The following is a 16859-nucleotide window of genomic DNA, read 5'->3' as shown; positions in this document are numbered from 1 at the left end:
GGCTCTGAGGTGGGACCAGAAATGGGGTGTTGAGGGGGCTCCGGGCTGGGGCAGGGAGTTGGGGTGCAGGAAGGGGTGAGGGCTCTGGCTGGAGGTGTGGGCTCTGGGGTGGGGCTGGGGATGAGGGGTTTGGGGTGCAGGAGGGGGCTCTGGACTGGGGCGGAGCGGTTCAGAGTGCAGGAGGGTGCTCGGGGCAGGGGGTTGGGGTGCGGGCTCTGGGAGGGAGTTAGGATGAGGGGGGAGGGTTCTGACCTGGGGCAGGGGGCACGGGAGGTGGTTCAGGGTGCGGGTTCTGGGCAGCGCTTACCTCAGGTGGCTCCGGGAAGTGGCCAGCATGTCCAGCTCCTATGCAGAGGGATCAGTGGACTCTGTAGGTTCCCGGCCAATGGGAGCTGCAGAGCTGGCGCTTGCGATGGGGCAGCACGCAGAGCCTCCGTGGCCACCTCTGAGCCTAGGAGCCAGGCATGCAGGCCACTTCCGGGAGCCGCAAGGAGCCTGCCTTAGCCCTGCTGCGCCACGAACTGGACTTTTAATGGCCTGGTTAGCAGTGCTGACTGGAGCCACCAGGGTTCCTTTTCAGCTGGGCGTTCCAGTCAAAAACCGGACACCTGGCAACCCTAAATTGAGTCCATATCAGGGGCTAACTGCTAGGTCACAGACAAAGGCTGAGTCTGACTCCCCTTAAAGGGCCAGGTAGCGTGTGACAATCACAGACATCTTTCATTACTTATGAGAGTTATTCTTATCTGTCCATGTCTGTTTGCTGTTAAACAGGCATGTCAAATATCAAGATGTTAAAGGCCCTGCAATATCACACAAACTACTGTGCAAGCAAATTCCACAGTCTTGCACTGAGAAGGAGATCTGTACATCTGCCTCAATTCCCAATGACCCCTTACTAGGGAACAATGTTAAATCAAGAGAAAGTAGCACTTTTCCCCACTTGCAGGCTTCATGGGGTAGAGCTGAAAGACAGTTTTGGCCTGCCTCTGTCTTTTAGCGTGTTAGTGGTCCAAGTGGCTTTTTTTTTCTTTTAATGGATGACTGAAACCTAATTGTTCCCTGCTCTCTCTCAAGTCTGCCTGTAGAGCAATTTTTGACTAATTTTTCTTAGTCAATTCTTCTTAGAGAAAATATATTGACATATGATGGTCTTGTAAGAAATCAGAACTTTGATCATGGGGAATTTTAATTACTCAGCTATTCTTATGTTTTGTCTGGCTCTTTTTCCATTGAAGCAGAAGCCTGTTTTGCAGGGATATTGCTAGAAAGTCTCTAATACAGTTCATTGGGCAGCTTACCCAGCCAAAGTCTGTTATAGTTATTAGCCTAGAAAATGAGCCAGGTGCAATATGATAAATAAAATTACAGCTGGAGAACATTGAGGATTTGATCACAATATCATTACATCTGAAATACTCAGGGTTGAGGCTAGCCAGAGCAACAGCAAAGTATTGGCTTTAAGAAAAGTGACTCTTTAGAGGCAGAGTTAGGGCCAGTATTACCACTCTGACTGCACTGTTAAGTTTGGAGGACTTTTCTTCTGCCTATGATGTACAGCCCAGCCACTCAGGCTGCATGCTGGGGTCTAGGATGTGGGTATTTGTGTATATTTAAACTACATGCTTTTCTGTAATTCTAGAGGCTTTTATATATATTATTTTGTAGCACTATATTCACATATATTGCATAACCGAATAATGAAAGTACCCATTGTAATGCAAACGTGCAAGGGGACAAAGTTAAGGTTGTGGGAGCCTAAAATACCTGTGTGTGTTTGTTTCTGTACTTAAAATACTTCTCATTCCATTAGCTTTTTGTATATAATTATGTAATATATAGGAAATACACAGAAACAACTATGAAGAAATCAATGACCAGGTTACAACTGAAATTCCTTTTTGCTGTTCAAGTAGGGTAAAGGACAAAAGATACCATGTGAATAAGCTGTAAAAGTGATGGGAAAAATAGCTGAAAGCTCTTGAAAAATCAAACTTACAGGAAGTAAAGTTTTTGTAGACTTACTATACATAGGTAGAATCAGGATAGAATTATAACAAAAGAGGCAAAAAGTACTTTTTTTTCCCCAAAGAAAGAAATATTCCAACTAGAAATGATTAGCAGTGGATTAGTGCAAGCATTAGGTTTTGAAACCCCTTATGTTCAGAAATAAGTGAATTATTTGAACAACAGAAAATGTCAAATATCCTCTGCTAATACCAAATTTGGATTTCTTGCAAATAGTAAAGAACAATTGCAATTCAATTTAGATGCTTTTAAGTGCGTAAACTAGTAAATGGGAAAGGTACTTAAATAGAACAGTGTAAAACAATAAACTTGGTGACCAACAAATATAGAAGACTGTTTTAAGGTGGAACATTTGTGCAGCATTCTGACTGCAAAAGAGATTTTGTCTCTCCAGTCCTACAAAGGGAACCATATTGGCTTACCCCTACGCCCATGCAGAACCCCACTGAAGATTTTGAAGTCGGTGCTCCACACAGGCACCATCAAGTTCCATTGGTAGGATCAGGACCTTATAGGTTAGTGTGACAGGCTGTACCCTGGGATGAAGCTAGGAAGCTGTTGGAACTGTTGTTCCCAGTAACTATTCAGGTGGATTGGCCTCTCCCTCTGCTCTGTTGGTGACACACAGCCAGCCTCTCTGGGCTCTGTTATCACCCAACACAACAGCAGGTGGCTCCACACACCCAACTGAGTCACCTGAATGCTTTACCTAAGCCACTCATGGACCAACAATGGGGACACCAGCCAATTTCGCAGCTCCCCGGTCTTGCACCCCTACTGGAGTATAAAGCCAGAATTATACTGTCTTGCACTGCACAGGGATTTGTATGATGCAAGATCATTAATTAATCCACTCCCCCCTCGATGAGGGGAAGTGTGTACCCGCCTGTGTTAACAGAGCTAAGATTTCCTAACACTTCACTCAAAAACACACTGGTTAAGATAAAACATTTATTTACTACAGAAAGGTAGGTTTTAAATGATTATAAGTGATAGCAAACAGAATGAAGTAGATTACTTGGCAAGTAAACAAAAATGCAATCTATGCTTAATATACTACACAGGATTTGAATCAGTGTCTCACCCAGATAGATAGTGCAAGCAGTTTGTTGATGTTTCATACACAGGCAGGGTTTCCTTCTTTCCCGCCTGGGACCAGCACTTCCCCAGTTCAAAGTCTGTGTTCCTCCAGAGGTATCTTCAGGTGTCGAGTTGTGGAGAAAGTGGGGCCCCTTTGTGATGTCACTTCCCTCTTTTATAGTTTTTCCATATGGTGGGAACCCCTTTGTTCCAAACTGGGTTCCCAGCCCAGTTTGTGGAAAATGTATCAAAATGGAGTTCAGTATCATGTGGTCTGGTCACATGCCCTTGGATGCATCACTGAGTCATAGCAGCCATTATTCATAGGCTGGCTGAAGTGTTGCCAGGTGAGGAAAAGCCTTTCCATGGCCCATTGTCTTTGTTAATGGTCATTCCACTTGGCTAGGCCATTCATGATGTGCTGACTAGCCTGAGTGCAAACAAACCTTTGAGTGTTACCAAGCATTTGCTATAGAAATACCTAGTCAATATTCATAACTCTAGATACAAAAATGATACATTCATACAAATAGGATAATCATATTAATCAAATCATAACTTTTCCATAGACGCTTCACATGACACATTTGCACAAGATGCATCATAATTATGTCATAATCATATCATCATTATACCACTGTGATGAATATGGGGCAGAGTGTCACAGTTATCATAAGGATACCACCCAAGTGCACAGTTGGAAGGGTCTACTTTTTTTTAAATAAAATTGTTGGAAGCAGAGTTCCTGACCTGGATGAATAGAAATGAATATTCTCCTTCTTATCACCTCCTCTATTAAAATATTTATATCCTTTTCCAGCAGCAGAAGTACAAATATTGCGTATCCTCCTCTGCCTACCCAATTCAGGCCCAAATCCAGCAAATCACTTAAGAATGTGGAATTCAATTAAACTTAAACACATGCTTAAAGTTAAGCATGTGTTTGTTTTTTTTACTAAGAAGGGATTGACTTAAGCATGTACTTAAATACGTTGCTGAACTGGATGTAAAAGGTAAAATAAATCATTGGGTTAATGAAGAAAACACTATTCATTTTTTCATAGTAAAATGTTTATCTGCTCACTATTTAACAGAAAAGTTGGTATTACCGGAGAAAGGGTTTGAAGTTTTCAAATAAGCATTAATCATTTTTTCTTCTTCGAGTATGCATCCATGTGGATCCTATTTTAGGTGCATGTGCATCTCATGCACAAGATTAAAATTTTTTTTAATAACCATGTTTGTTGGGGCCACTCATGCACTCTGTGCCACCTCATGCTCCTGTACGAGGGCATAAAGGGCAGAGGGGGACACAAGCTGGCACGTCTGACGCACTAGGTCTTAGTTTTGGCTAAATTTCTTTAAACCCTTCATAAAAAACCCTCAGAAGTCTTCTGATTCTTGGACATGCACCTACCGTGAACAATATGAATGCATCTGGACTGAAGGTTGATACTCGGACCCCCAGTACAGGCTCTCCCCCATACAGGATTTCTCAAAATGGTAGATTCAGAACCTTTGGGTTTCAAGCCCTGCCTGTCCTGCAATGGGCTAATTCCATTGAAAGATGGATACAGCAACAGCTCTTCTGCTTAGGAGAATGCCACATACCTAGTAGATGTTAAGTGTGCCGTTCATTCTCCATGAGAACCCACAAATTGCAAGACACACAGTGGAATCTTCATTTATTGGAGCAATCTATAAAGGTATCAACAGATCCTGAGGAGACTAGCTCCATGGTCCAGGTAGCAGAAAAGCCAGGCTCATCCAACACACCATCTCTCAGACAAGCATCTCTGAAGACAAGTGCAGAAAATATGATGCCAAGGAAAGACCTGGCACAAACACAAACATCAGCACTGATACCCTGGCACCAAATCAGACCATACCAGTACCACAGATACCTCTGATACTGAAGTCTGACACCAAACGGGCTGCTCCAAACAAAGAGGCAGACACACCAGGCACATCTCAGTATCCTCCCATAAAGATAGACCACCTAAAGCCTCAGGGGACAAAGCCACCAAGCCCTACATGGCATTGAGGGCTGGTGAGCGTGCATTGACTCCGGCAATGCACCCCTCGGCATTGATACCTATAACAGAAGATGAGCTGCCAGGAAAATATGACCGTCATCAGTACTGAGACAGCTGCCAGTCTGAGACAGCAGACCCTGCTACCGAGAGCACTGTGTTCCTCAGCACTGCCTATGGGGAGGTCTAGCTGTTCTCTCCATCGCCAGGCTGTACGTTCTCACCACCTTCAAGCAAAAAACCTTTCCTCTGAGGACCAAGGTTGACATCACTGAAAGGCCTGCCAGCCCTCCCCATAGGGCTCAGGCACCCTTGTGGCAGGAATGGCGTTAGTCAGTATCGAGATTCCTTAAGGGCCTTCTGAATGCTTGCTCACCTGTTAGAGACCTGATTCCTATGTAGAATCTCAACATCTTCCTCCTGAAGCTCTTACAGCTTTCATTCAAGCTGCTGTTAGACTGTTTGATTACATCACCCTACCCTCAAACGTCTTTCTAGTGGCCGTCACCTCTGCATTGAATGTCAGCAAGTGCCATGCTCCTCATAGTCAAATCTCCTCACACATCCTTTAGTAGGGACAAGATGGTAATTAGACAGCACTCCAAGTTCATCCCTTAGGTGTCCTGGAGTTTAAGCTGAACCAGTTGATTCAGGAGGGTGGTGAAGCACTGGAATGGGTTACCTAGGGAGGTGGTGGAATCTCCTTCCTTTTTGGTTTTTAAGGCCTGGCTTGACAAAGGCCTGGCTGGGATGATTTAGTTGGGGTTGGTCCTGCTTTGAGCAGGGGGTTGGACTAGATGACCTCCTGAGGTCTCTTCCAACCCTAATATTCTATGATTAACGTTCCAGTCCTCCCCTGGCATCAAGTGTGGCTTCCGAAGAAAAGTAGCTTCTTTTCTTCCTGATGTTCCCAGAGCCTTGCTCTATTACCTGGGCAGGACCAAGTCCTTTAGACTGTCTCCTCATTGCTTTCTTGCTATATCTGGCTCATCAAAAGGTCAAGCCAGATCTCATCACAGAGAATTTCTCTGTGGGTCACAAAGTATTTCCATCTACTATCAGTTAGCTAGTGAATGTCAGGGTGCACTCCACTGGGACACAGGCTGTGTCTTCAGCCTGCTTCAAAAATGTGCCAGTATCTGAGATATATAAAGGTGACTTTTACAAGTGTTACACTGATGATATGGTGACTAGTTCTTATGCCAAATTTTGGAGAGAAGTACTCTAGTCATCATTTGACTGAGACTGGCGCATCTTAATCGCACCATCTAGAGAAGATATTGTTTTCCAGTCACGCATGGTGGGATCTATACAGATATATTCTCAAAGAAGAAAGAATGTTTACTTACTCTACAGTGGCTGTGGTTCTTTGAGATGTAGTCAGTATGGATCCCACAACCTGACCTCCATCCCTGTTTTTTGGAGTCCTCAGCAACACAGGCTTTGAAGTTCAAGAGAACTGAGGGAGGGTTGCAGCCACCCTGCCTTTTTATGCCCTCAAATGAAAGTATGGAGTGCATGTGCCAACCCAGTGGACACTGCTATTTAAAAAAAAATCTCATCTTGCAAGCATGAGGCACATGCCTGCCTAAAGTGGGATCCACACTGACTACAATATCTCAAAGAACCACAGATACTGTAAGGTATGTAACCATTCTTTAGAGGTACAGAAGGTTCTTTTAACAATATCACATGAGAATTACAGCCTTTTCTCCATAGTCACACCTGTATATTTTCGTAGAAACCGAACATAGACAAACCTGTTAGTCGTCTAAGCCCTAATCCAGCAAAGTACTTCAGCCTGTGTTTAAGTGTGTTGCTGGGTCGGAGCAGTCCAGGGGATGGAAGTGATCTTACAGGTTCCAATTTGTATGGCAGTATGACAGTTGGAGCTAATTGAAAATTTTACAGTTGAACAGTTTTCTGTCAAAAAATGCTAGTTCTGCATTATCGGAACATTCCACCACGTCTACTCTTCAAGTCACGCCGTCTTCAAGTGAGCAGGGCTTGCTTTTTAAGCTCCTTCCTGGAGGCCTACCTCATGTTCCAGATATCTTAATTTGGGCTAATAGGGCGTTCAGTAGTGCATTAACCCCTTCTTGACTTCCATGGAGGCTTGTGTGCCCCATTACACACCAACCCTTTTCAGAGTGTACCTAACAGGCTCTATATGTTTCTTTCCCTGGGGTTTTGAGATTTCCACACTCAGTCTCCAACTCTCCTTCAGGTTAACTAACCATCATGGGCAGATGACCACTCCCTGAGTTGCCGAATGTTCCACAGTCAGCTGTTCTTTTTCTCTCGGGGTTGCTTGTGGAGCATGTTCTATGGCCATGAGTTGTTCTTGCAGAGGGGCTGTCCCCTGACTCCCCTTCCACAAGTGAACACTACTTTCACCTCAGCCACCCACATAGGCCCTAGCCTGCTTATGAGAGGCTGTAGCGACCCACATATCTCCTGCTTCTGCATGAGGTACTGTCCAGATCCCCACTGTACGATGTTCAGTCTCTGTCATAAGATTCCACTCCTTGGCATTCTTCCGTGCCTGGACCCCAGCTAATTCTTGCTCCAGCATCAAGCAGTACTATTTCCCATACTCCGCCTAGGCCAGGGATGGGCAAACTTTTTAGCCAGGGGGCCACACGGGGAATAGAAATTGTATGGCGGGCCATGAATGCTCTCAAAATTGGGGTTGGGGTGTGGGCTCTGGGGGTGCAGGCTCTGGGGTGGGGCTGAGGATGAGGAGTTTGGGGTATAGGAGGGTGCTGTGGGCTGGGACCAAGGGGTTAGGAGAGCGGGAGAAGGATCAGGGCTGGGGCAGGTGCGTGGGAAGGGCAGGTTCCGGCTGGGGGAGCGGGCTCTGAGGTTCGGCTGGGGATGAGAGGTTTGGGATGCAGGAGGGTACTCCGGGATGGGATCGAGGGGTTTGGAGAGCAGGAGCGGGGCCAAGCCGCATGGTCCGGCCCCCAACCCAGTGCCCTGGCTGGAGCACCAGAGCGGGGCCGAGCTGCTGGTGTAGCCCCTGACCCTGCTCCCCAGTGGGAGCTTGCGGGCTGTAGTTAGCCCACCCCTGGCCTAGACCCTAGATTGTGCTAACTCTTGTTTCAGTTTTGTCCTCTGTTTAATGATCTTCTCCTGGGAGGTGCTTATGTTCTCCAGCTTTTGTTGGCAATCTTTCAGCTGTTTCTTTACATTTTTAAGATGATGAAGGGTTTTCTCTCTGCCCCATCAGCAGTCTGAACTTGAACCTCCCACTTCCTCCACTCCTCTTCCGATGGGCCACTGATTTTCTAAGCTGTTGCTCTGGATTCATGACACCTTTCCTTTCCACCAGCTTGGGTGCTACTTTTCTCTACATCAGGGCTGGGAAACCTTGCCAGTCACTTCCAAAGCTCACAAGCCATGGAAGATCCTTTACTACCCTCTCCAGCCCTGTATTCCCAGCTCAACCTCTGCCATGGGTGGTGGTAGACATTTTCTCACCATGTGCCACAAGCAACATGCATGGGGAGATGCCAGTCCATCTTCTTTACCAAAACTCCATTTTCCGCAAACAAGAGTGTGCCTGCAACCTGAGTTCATGAGATATTTCACTGGCATGTCTGCAGCCAAATTGGTACCACATACCGCTGAGTCCCATTGCCATTCGGAGAGGACCCCAGGCCACAAACGTGGCTGTAAGAACAGTCCAGCTGATCATATTCTCGTCTGATGTTCCTATGCTTGAGCATCTGAAGCATACCATTGGACTTCCTTGACCACACCCAGACGTGCTTCTGCTAGATTGTAGGAGTGACTGGGGCCTTGGTAGCTCCTATGCATCCCCCCATTTTGGGCTACTCAGGGACCCTCTCCCATTGAGGTCTACCCTGCAATCCCCAGATTGGGATATCTCCTCTTCTGGTCTCCCCAGGGGCCACTCCTAGTCTGCCATACCATTCAGGCCACTTGGTTCCTTTGGCGTCAAAAGAGATTTCTTCCCACTCGGGGGCCACACCTGCTGAGGCACCCTAGAATTGCCTTACCCAGTTTTGGGCTCCCATGGATAGAACCTTCAAGAACTGTCCTAGGACCACTTGGTCCACAATTTTCCCTGTGGAACAAGTCTCTGGGATTTCACTGCATGATCATTATGCCCATAACCTCTAAGCCAGTACCCTTGGTCATGCTCTCTGTAGGAATGGTTCAGCCCAGAAAAAAGCTGGTACACTTCCACTGTCAGTCCCCATGTATCCAAGAGAACAGCCTTTACCACAGGATAGGAGCCTGCCTGTTTGTCAGTAACCATGCAGTAGGCTCCTTGCATCTCTCACATCCAAAATGGTGCTCTGGGGGCCTTCCAGGTAGACTCTTCCCAGCCCACTGCACTGGCCACTTGTTCAAAGGTACAGAGAAAGATCCTCCTGGTCAGGCTCTGGCCTCACTGTTGTTGCCAGGCAAGGGACCAGTTTGGCCAAGCTACTCTCTCCAGTACTAGCCCAAGCCCCCGAAGCAACTTGGTCAAGCTGCTTCTGAAGCAACTCTTGTTGCTGGAAATGGGCCTCCTGCTATGATTGTTGAGTGGCAAATTGTGCCTCTTGCTGTTTCTGCAGGCTCTCCATCAATTTCAGGAGCAGCGTCTGTGTCTTTTTGTGCTGTTCCTGCTGCCACTGTAGCACGGCTGTCTACTGCTGCTGCACAGTTACCAGTGGTACCACCTCCTACATCTTTCCTAATTACCCAGGTTGGGAGGGGTGTCAGTCAGTACTCACAAGCATCAGTTTCCCCTCAATTTCAGGGGCTGATCAACTATTTGCATTCTCCACCATGTGTTACTGCATGTCTTTACCAGAGCGCCCCCTTCTGGCATTGTGTGGTGCAGCAAGCACTTGCTTCAGTTTCCCAGCTGGTCCTGCTCTGCCTATGCTCTGTCTTCTGGGTTACAAAGACTCAGCCTTCAGGCTAGGTCTCTGACAGTTCTGCTCCTTCCAGGACAATCAAAGTCCAAAACAAGTGTAAAGCAACATAAACTAAATTCCTTTGGTAACTCTACTAGGCATAAGTCTTCCCCAGTCCCTGGGCCTACCTAGCTTTTTCTTCCACAGTGCTTTCCATCTGCTCTCTCTGCTTGCCCCTTCCAAATGAGCAGGGCTTTTCTTTTTAAGCCCCTCCCTGGAGGCCTACTTCCTGCTACAGGTGTTTTAACTGGGGCTAAGTGTCCTTCTGTAGTCCATTAACCCCATCCTGCCTTGTGTAGAGGCTTGTATGCCCCGTTAAAGACCCTTACATGGAAAATTTCATATGTCCAACTTTTGTTCCAATTCTGAATGACAAGAATTTCAGACATGAGAAATTTTCTGGAAGACAGAAATTCCTGTTCCGACAGCACTCTAATGACAATGTTGATTCAAGGTTATTGATGGAGGGTAGCTGTAGCACACAGGTTACATCTACACTAGGAAAATTGGGGTCTGTACTTCTCCAGTAGTGTAACTCCACTGGGTGTAGTAATTATGGAAATTGTATTGTAAATAGGATTCAGGTTCTAGTGATATTTATCTTTTATTTATTTCTTTAAATTTAAGTAATAGTAAAAACAGATCTATAAAAGAGATTTAGGAGGACCCTTATAATCTTACGATAGCTTAATAAGCCAGCAGTGTTAAAAAACAAACATTCAAACACAAACTAATTCACTGGGAGGTTGAGTTGAGTTAATCAACTACAGAAAGTTCCTTTCCACTCATTATCTCCAGGAGTATAATTTTAACCTTCTCCAAAAAGCCAGAAATAAATGGTTAGATAAACTGGCGGTGAAAATACCTGAACCCTGTCTGCCCTACCCCTGTGCTGTTTCTGCTACTGGTGGAGTGCTAGTGTAGATAGGCTTTGGTGTACGTGTTCTGGGTCCTTCACCACCATCTTGATAAAAATTGTTTTAAAATGTTTAAGGGTGCTTTCCATATGGTAGAGAGACAGACTGACTCTTTCTAGGGATTGGTGAACTAGTTCAGATAAAATAAAAATCCACCCGAACCTTCTTGTCACCACCTCTTGGGGTGGTCTCTCGATGAGCCTCAGTTTCTCCTGACTGGCTCGCCTTAGTTTGCTCTGTCAGGTCAGTTCCTGGACCCTCATCTCTTATTAATCCTGTCAGCCCTTCACTTTTTGGGCTTGTAGTTCCCTTCGGTCTCCTGGAGGCAGCCTGGTATAAAGCTGTCACCACCTTGCTATCCCAGGCCCTTCTGTCTCCCTTTCCTTGTCTGTACTCTCCCCTTTATAGCAATCTTGTTTCTTCTATTGCCTGCAGCTCAGTGATTGGCAGCTCTAGCAGCTGCGTAGGGGTGTGATCAAGCTGCTTGCTTGTAAACAGGAGACTGTCTATGCTCAGTATGGGGTTTGTAGACCCTGTTACACTTCTTCAATGACTCTCTCAAATCTCAACCATTGTTTAGGGTCTGATAAAGCTGAGTTAACATTGTGTGCTTCTAATTTTCATTCTTCTCTCCATTTTCTAGTTTTGGGGAAAAGTGGAAATACTATGAGAGGGGCTCCTTTCACAATATTTATGGCTCTTGTGAAACCAGATATTCTAATAAGAGATCTTGAATCTCATAAGACTTCTGACCCAATTTCCAAACTATACATGTTAGACATGTTTGTAGACACATCTTTTTGTGGTAAACCCATCATTTTCTCTGATGTAGAAGATGCAGAAATAGTTTTCTGATGCCTGCGATCATGCTGCTCTACTGCCTCAACTCTTTTGCAGGCAAGTTTTGGGGGAGGACATATATTAAGGAGCATGGCAAGATGGACACTTAGATAACATGGCAGAAGGCACAGTTTAAAAGCCTAAGTAGAATAGAACACACATGCATTGATTTGGGGCGTCAGAGGAGCCATCTGCACATCTCTTAATCACACACTTTCCAGATTTATGGTGGGGGAGAAGTCCTTGGGGGTCGTGGATTTCCCCTCCCCCGAAAAACAATAAACAAAAATCAGTTGTTCAGAGAGATGGATGGATGGGAGATGCAAGTATTGTTGGACAGGGTAAGGAGGTCTGGAACTTTCAGACATCCAAGGGATTGTTGATAAGCCATTACTGGAAACCCTACAAAGTAATATCTTCCATTTATTTCAAAAAGTGAATAATGTAATCCTCTCACTATTCTCTTGCGTGGAAACTGTAAGGAAAAATCTTGTTAATAATTGCACTTATTGTGATGTGAGGTTCCTTATACCACTACTTTGCCCACTTTTTGTCCATTGAGCCTAGAAATTCTTAAACTAGTCTTTTGCATGTTCTAATATGAATGATCCCAGTTTTTCAAGGATATTTTTAGGAGAAAAAAGGTGGACTAACTATTTTTAACATAACTGAAAAAGAGAAATTTTTAAGACAACCCTTTTTTAATTGAATATACATTTTAAAAATTCAGACTTTTTTACACATTCTGTATGTTCATTACTGTATGTTGGCAAATAAGACTATAAAAGCAAGCAGCATAAATGAACATTTGGAGGAGAAATGAGGGAAATATAGAATGACAATTCAAATGATTGGGATTGACCAATGATTATTCGGCTGTTCCTCATTTACCGGTTCACAGTTTATGTTCATACACTTTTTTTCTAGATAAACGGCTGGATAAAGTGTCAAATCTGCAGATATTTTCAGCTAATTATAGAAAAACTCAAGAAGAACTGTAGGTTGTAAAATGAAGCAAATGCAGTGTGAGCATTCTGGTAATTCACCTAAACATCCATCCCTATTGTTATCTCATTTTTAAAAATACAAAGACATTCTTAGAGCTCTCTTAAACTGTTGCTTGTGAATAAATGAAGATATATACTGTACTATTAAATAACATTAAGTTCATTCAGTGTGTTCTTCAATAAAGGTTCTAGCCTTTTTAAAATCCTGTTTTAGATAGTCACAGTGAATGAAGTGTGAGATTCCTGTTCCAAAGGTCAGTTTACCATGAGTCTTTGCTCTACTGGTTTATTTTTCTGCTTGTTTGCCTGCAGGAGCAGTCTCACAGGTGCTGGACAGCCTGGAGGAAATCCATGCACTTACAGACTGCAGTGAAAAAGATTTAGATTTTCTACACAGTGTTTTTCAGGATCAGCATCTTCACACACTACTAGATGTAAGTATTTTTACAGTAGAAATTTGAATATATTTTCTTCTTTAATAGCTAAATATTCCTCCATTTTTGATAGAATTTTAAATTCACTGTGTAGTATTTGCTTCTTTTTTGTGTATCCTGCTTACTTTTGATTTTGTTACAAACGAGAAAAAGTGAATTTAATAAGTGGTAAATGTAAGAAATTACTCAAGGAAGACTTGATATTAAAATACAACTATTATAGTTTATCATACTGCATAGTGTGACTTTTAAAAATGCGATTTTTTTGCACAAGTGATTAATGACTTGGTTTGTGAGTTTACACATGGAATAAATGGATATAGAGTTAAAAATATTCTGATTCACAGAACAACATGGCTCTTTTGTTGATGTCTGACTTATATTTTGTCTTCAAAATTTGAATTATGCAGATTTATACTCCTTTTTAAAGTGATGTATTCTGAGACCTTTTTACCAAAGTCTTAGTATTTGCTTAGGACAGTGATTCCCTAACAGATGAGGAAGTGGAGCAAATCCTTTTCATGCATAAGAAGATTATGATGCAACCCTTATTTGAAATTAACTTGCACAAGCCAGGTGGTAGCCTCAATACTTTAAATGAAACTTCTGCAGGTCATTGGATGTCAGGTCTCATGTTCTTCTGTACCAGATATGGACTTGCTTATACATGCCAGGTGTGTTCATCATAAGATCCTTTAGTGCTCTGTCTGGAATGGCTGAGGTCCGTTTAACTAAGGTATTTTATACACAGTGCCATCTAGGGGCTGAACGGGGTAATACAGTTTAGCATTCCATTACACCACCTCCTTTAAGCTCTACGTTCCAACCATTTACAATATTTACGCTTTTTTACGCTATCACGCTGTCTTTGAGGTTCAGTATGAATCAGTCTCTTAAATGTCTCTGAATCATACTGGTTTTCTAATTACACGACCCTAACGTGTAATAACTTGGGTCACCTGGCTGTCCATTAGTTGCAACAACTGGCTGTAGTCAGTTTGGAATCTGAGTCGTCATCTTGTTCTGCATCCACCATCTGTAGATTTTTTTCTGCTGATGGTTTTTTCTGAGGAACAAACTGTAAATGTCAGCAGTTTCTGTTGAACTCTCCACTGTTGGTCTCGATCACATATGATCTGGGCAGTGAAGTCTTTTTCTTTATAACAGCTGAAGTTGTCCCTCCTTTTTCTCCATTGAGTTTGACATGAACTTGGTCACCAGTTTCTAGAGCTGTCAGTTCTCTGATTGAGTGTTGTCTGTTGTAAAAGTGTTTATAGGCTCTTTTTGCCTTTTTACCTGATTTGGCTAGTCTCTTCACATTGGACCACTTCGGAGATAGATTCTGTTTCAGAGCTGAAACAGTAGTTCTGAGTTGTCTTTTCATCAGGGACTGTGCTGAACTATATCAAGTATCTGCTATTGGTGTTGATTTGTAGGTCAGAAGAGCAAGAAATGGATCTTCCTGGTGTAGGATTTTCTTGGCTGTCTGTAGAGCTCTCTCAGCCTCTCCATTCGCTTGTGTTTAATGTTCGGAATGAGTTAAATTTTGCTGCAGTGAATTGTGGTTTTGTCCATCATTAGTTGTTCTGGAATTCCAAAGTGGGCAACATATTATGTCTTTAAAGTATTTTGTTTCTATATACTTGGAAAAATAGTCCACAATGACCAGGTAGTGATGTCCTCTGAATTCACATATGTTTGCAACTAATCTATTCCAGTGTGTCTCTGATAGAACTGCTTGTACACTTCATGATCAAACATTGTCTCTTAAGTTGATCTATACTGGATCTTCTTTCAAAAGTTCAGTATAATCAAATCCTCCATCAAGTTCTTTCTCCTTTCTCTTTAGGCCCCTCATGGCTGCCACACTGTGGCTGAAAAGATTGTTGGTCTTTGATCCTTTTGAACACTGCACTCTGAATGCATAGTTTTAGTCTTTGTAAGCTGTTTCTGTAGTGAACTGGCCTGTGCAGTTCAGAATACCTCCAGGGCTCGTCAGACCTGTGTCAGATGACTTTAACTCTGGGTGGGGTTGAAGGTGATTGAAAGTCCCTTCTGGCATGACTGTGAAATTTCAGCTCCTGAGTCAATTTTGAAGCCAATAGTCTTGCCATGAATATTCAGTTTCACTCTCTAGGCAGGCTCTATGTCATTGCAAGTGATAGGTCAGAGAAACAATGGTTCTGTATTGTTTGTAATATTAGTCAACTCCCTGACTTTCTTTTGTGTAGCAAACAGCTGCAAAACACCCATATTTCAAGCATTTATTACACCATATGCCTCTGGCTGGATGTGCATCATCTCTATGGATATGACTTTTTCTACAATTTGTGCATGTAGGCTGGAGTTTATCCCTCTTAGCCTGGGAGTTCTCACTCCTTGTCTTAGGGGTGTTATGATAATGACTTTTAACACTCAAGTGTCTATTTATAGCTTCTAAGCTAGCTTCAGGTTTTTCAAGTTGCTCCTGTCTTTTGTTCTGTGGTTTGACTAATTCTGACAGCTTTGCTACCTGTAGAGCTGTGGTGGCTAGGGTAACATCTCTCTTCATTTGTAGTTGCTGTGAAAGGCTTTTATCTGTTAACCCAATAACCACCCTATCTCTGATATTTTCATGTTTTGCATTCCCAAAATCACAGTTTTCAGCCATTGTATGCAGAGCTCTTATAAAACATTCAACATTTCCTCCCGTTCTTGAATTTTCTGGTGAAAACGTGCTTTTTCATAAACCACATTTCTCTGAGGTATAAAGAATACATCAAAAGATATCTGCATTTCATCAGTTTCCTTGTGGAGCTTCGTAGCAATACGAAATCTTGCAAAATATTTTTTCCAGTCTGCCCATTCTGAAGGTTTGACAAAGCTGAAGTTCTCAGTGCCTCGAATAAAGGTATGTTGGTGAGATCCTGCAATCTTTCTTCCTTTTGTCTGCAACCTTTGTTGCTGTTTTCTTTCTGTTTCTGTTCTTAGTTTACTCCTGACACCATGTCATGTTCTTCTGTACCAGATATGGACTGGCTACGGTGCTTGCTTTTACATACCAGATGTGTCCATCATAAGATCCTTTAATGCTCTGCCAGGAATGGCTGAGGTTTGTTTAAATAGGGTATTTTACACAGTACTGCTAGTGGCTGAGCCGTGTAATACAGTTTAGTATTCCACTGGAATGGAAAACACGAGGAGCTGGCTGCATTTGTCACGGTACTATCTGAATGCCTTCCAGTAGGCCATTAAATGATGTGACTAACATCTGTCACGTGGCTTTGTGCTCTCATTCTCTCCCCTTCGGAGAATTGTGTTTTACAGTGGTATTTTGTTTTGGTGGGAGGTATTTTTCTTCCCTCTCCCTATGGGCACATCATTAGCTAGAAAAATATATACCAAAATTTATGCTAACCCTTTAAATTCTTGGAGAAAAAAGCCCAAATATCCAGGTCCTCTCTGATCTTGGCCTTTATGCTGATGTGATAGTGAGGTGGGTGACTGTCTATTACGGAATATAGCTATTGGCAGAACATGCAGCTATTTTACCTGAGAAGGCCTACATGTCCAGGAACACTTTCGGTGACCTAAGTACGAACTT

At 43.4% G+C, this 16859-nt stretch overlaps 1 protein-coding gene across 13 annotated transcripts in view; it reads left to right on the top strand.

Annotated features, from left to right (window-relative positions):
* The window catches only part of CASK (calcium/calmodulin dependent serine protein kinase), a 438390-nt gene that overhangs the window by 316460 nt on the left and 105071 nt on the right, over positions 1-16859 (top strand). For 12 of the 13 annotated variants that reach the window (XM_048864731.2, XM_048864713.2, XM_048864695.2 and 9 more), the window contains one exon: positions 13155-13276. The exons of the other annotated variant lie outside the window; for it this stretch is intronic. In XM_048864731.2, the coding sequence (XP_048720688.1) occupies positions 13155-13276 (122 nt within the window). The remainder of the gene's footprint in view (positions 1-13154; positions 13277-16859) is intronic. 13 annotated transcript variants of the gene reach the window in all.

The sequence above is a fragment of the Caretta caretta genome, chromosome 1, assembly GCF_965140235.1.
Source record: "Caretta caretta isolate rCarCar2 chromosome 1, rCarCar1.hap1, whole genome shotgun sequence".
Classification (NCBI taxonomy): Eukaryota; Metazoa; Chordata; order Testudines; family Cheloniidae; genus Caretta; species Caretta caretta.
This window is presented reverse-complemented; position numbering and strand designations above follow the sequence as displayed.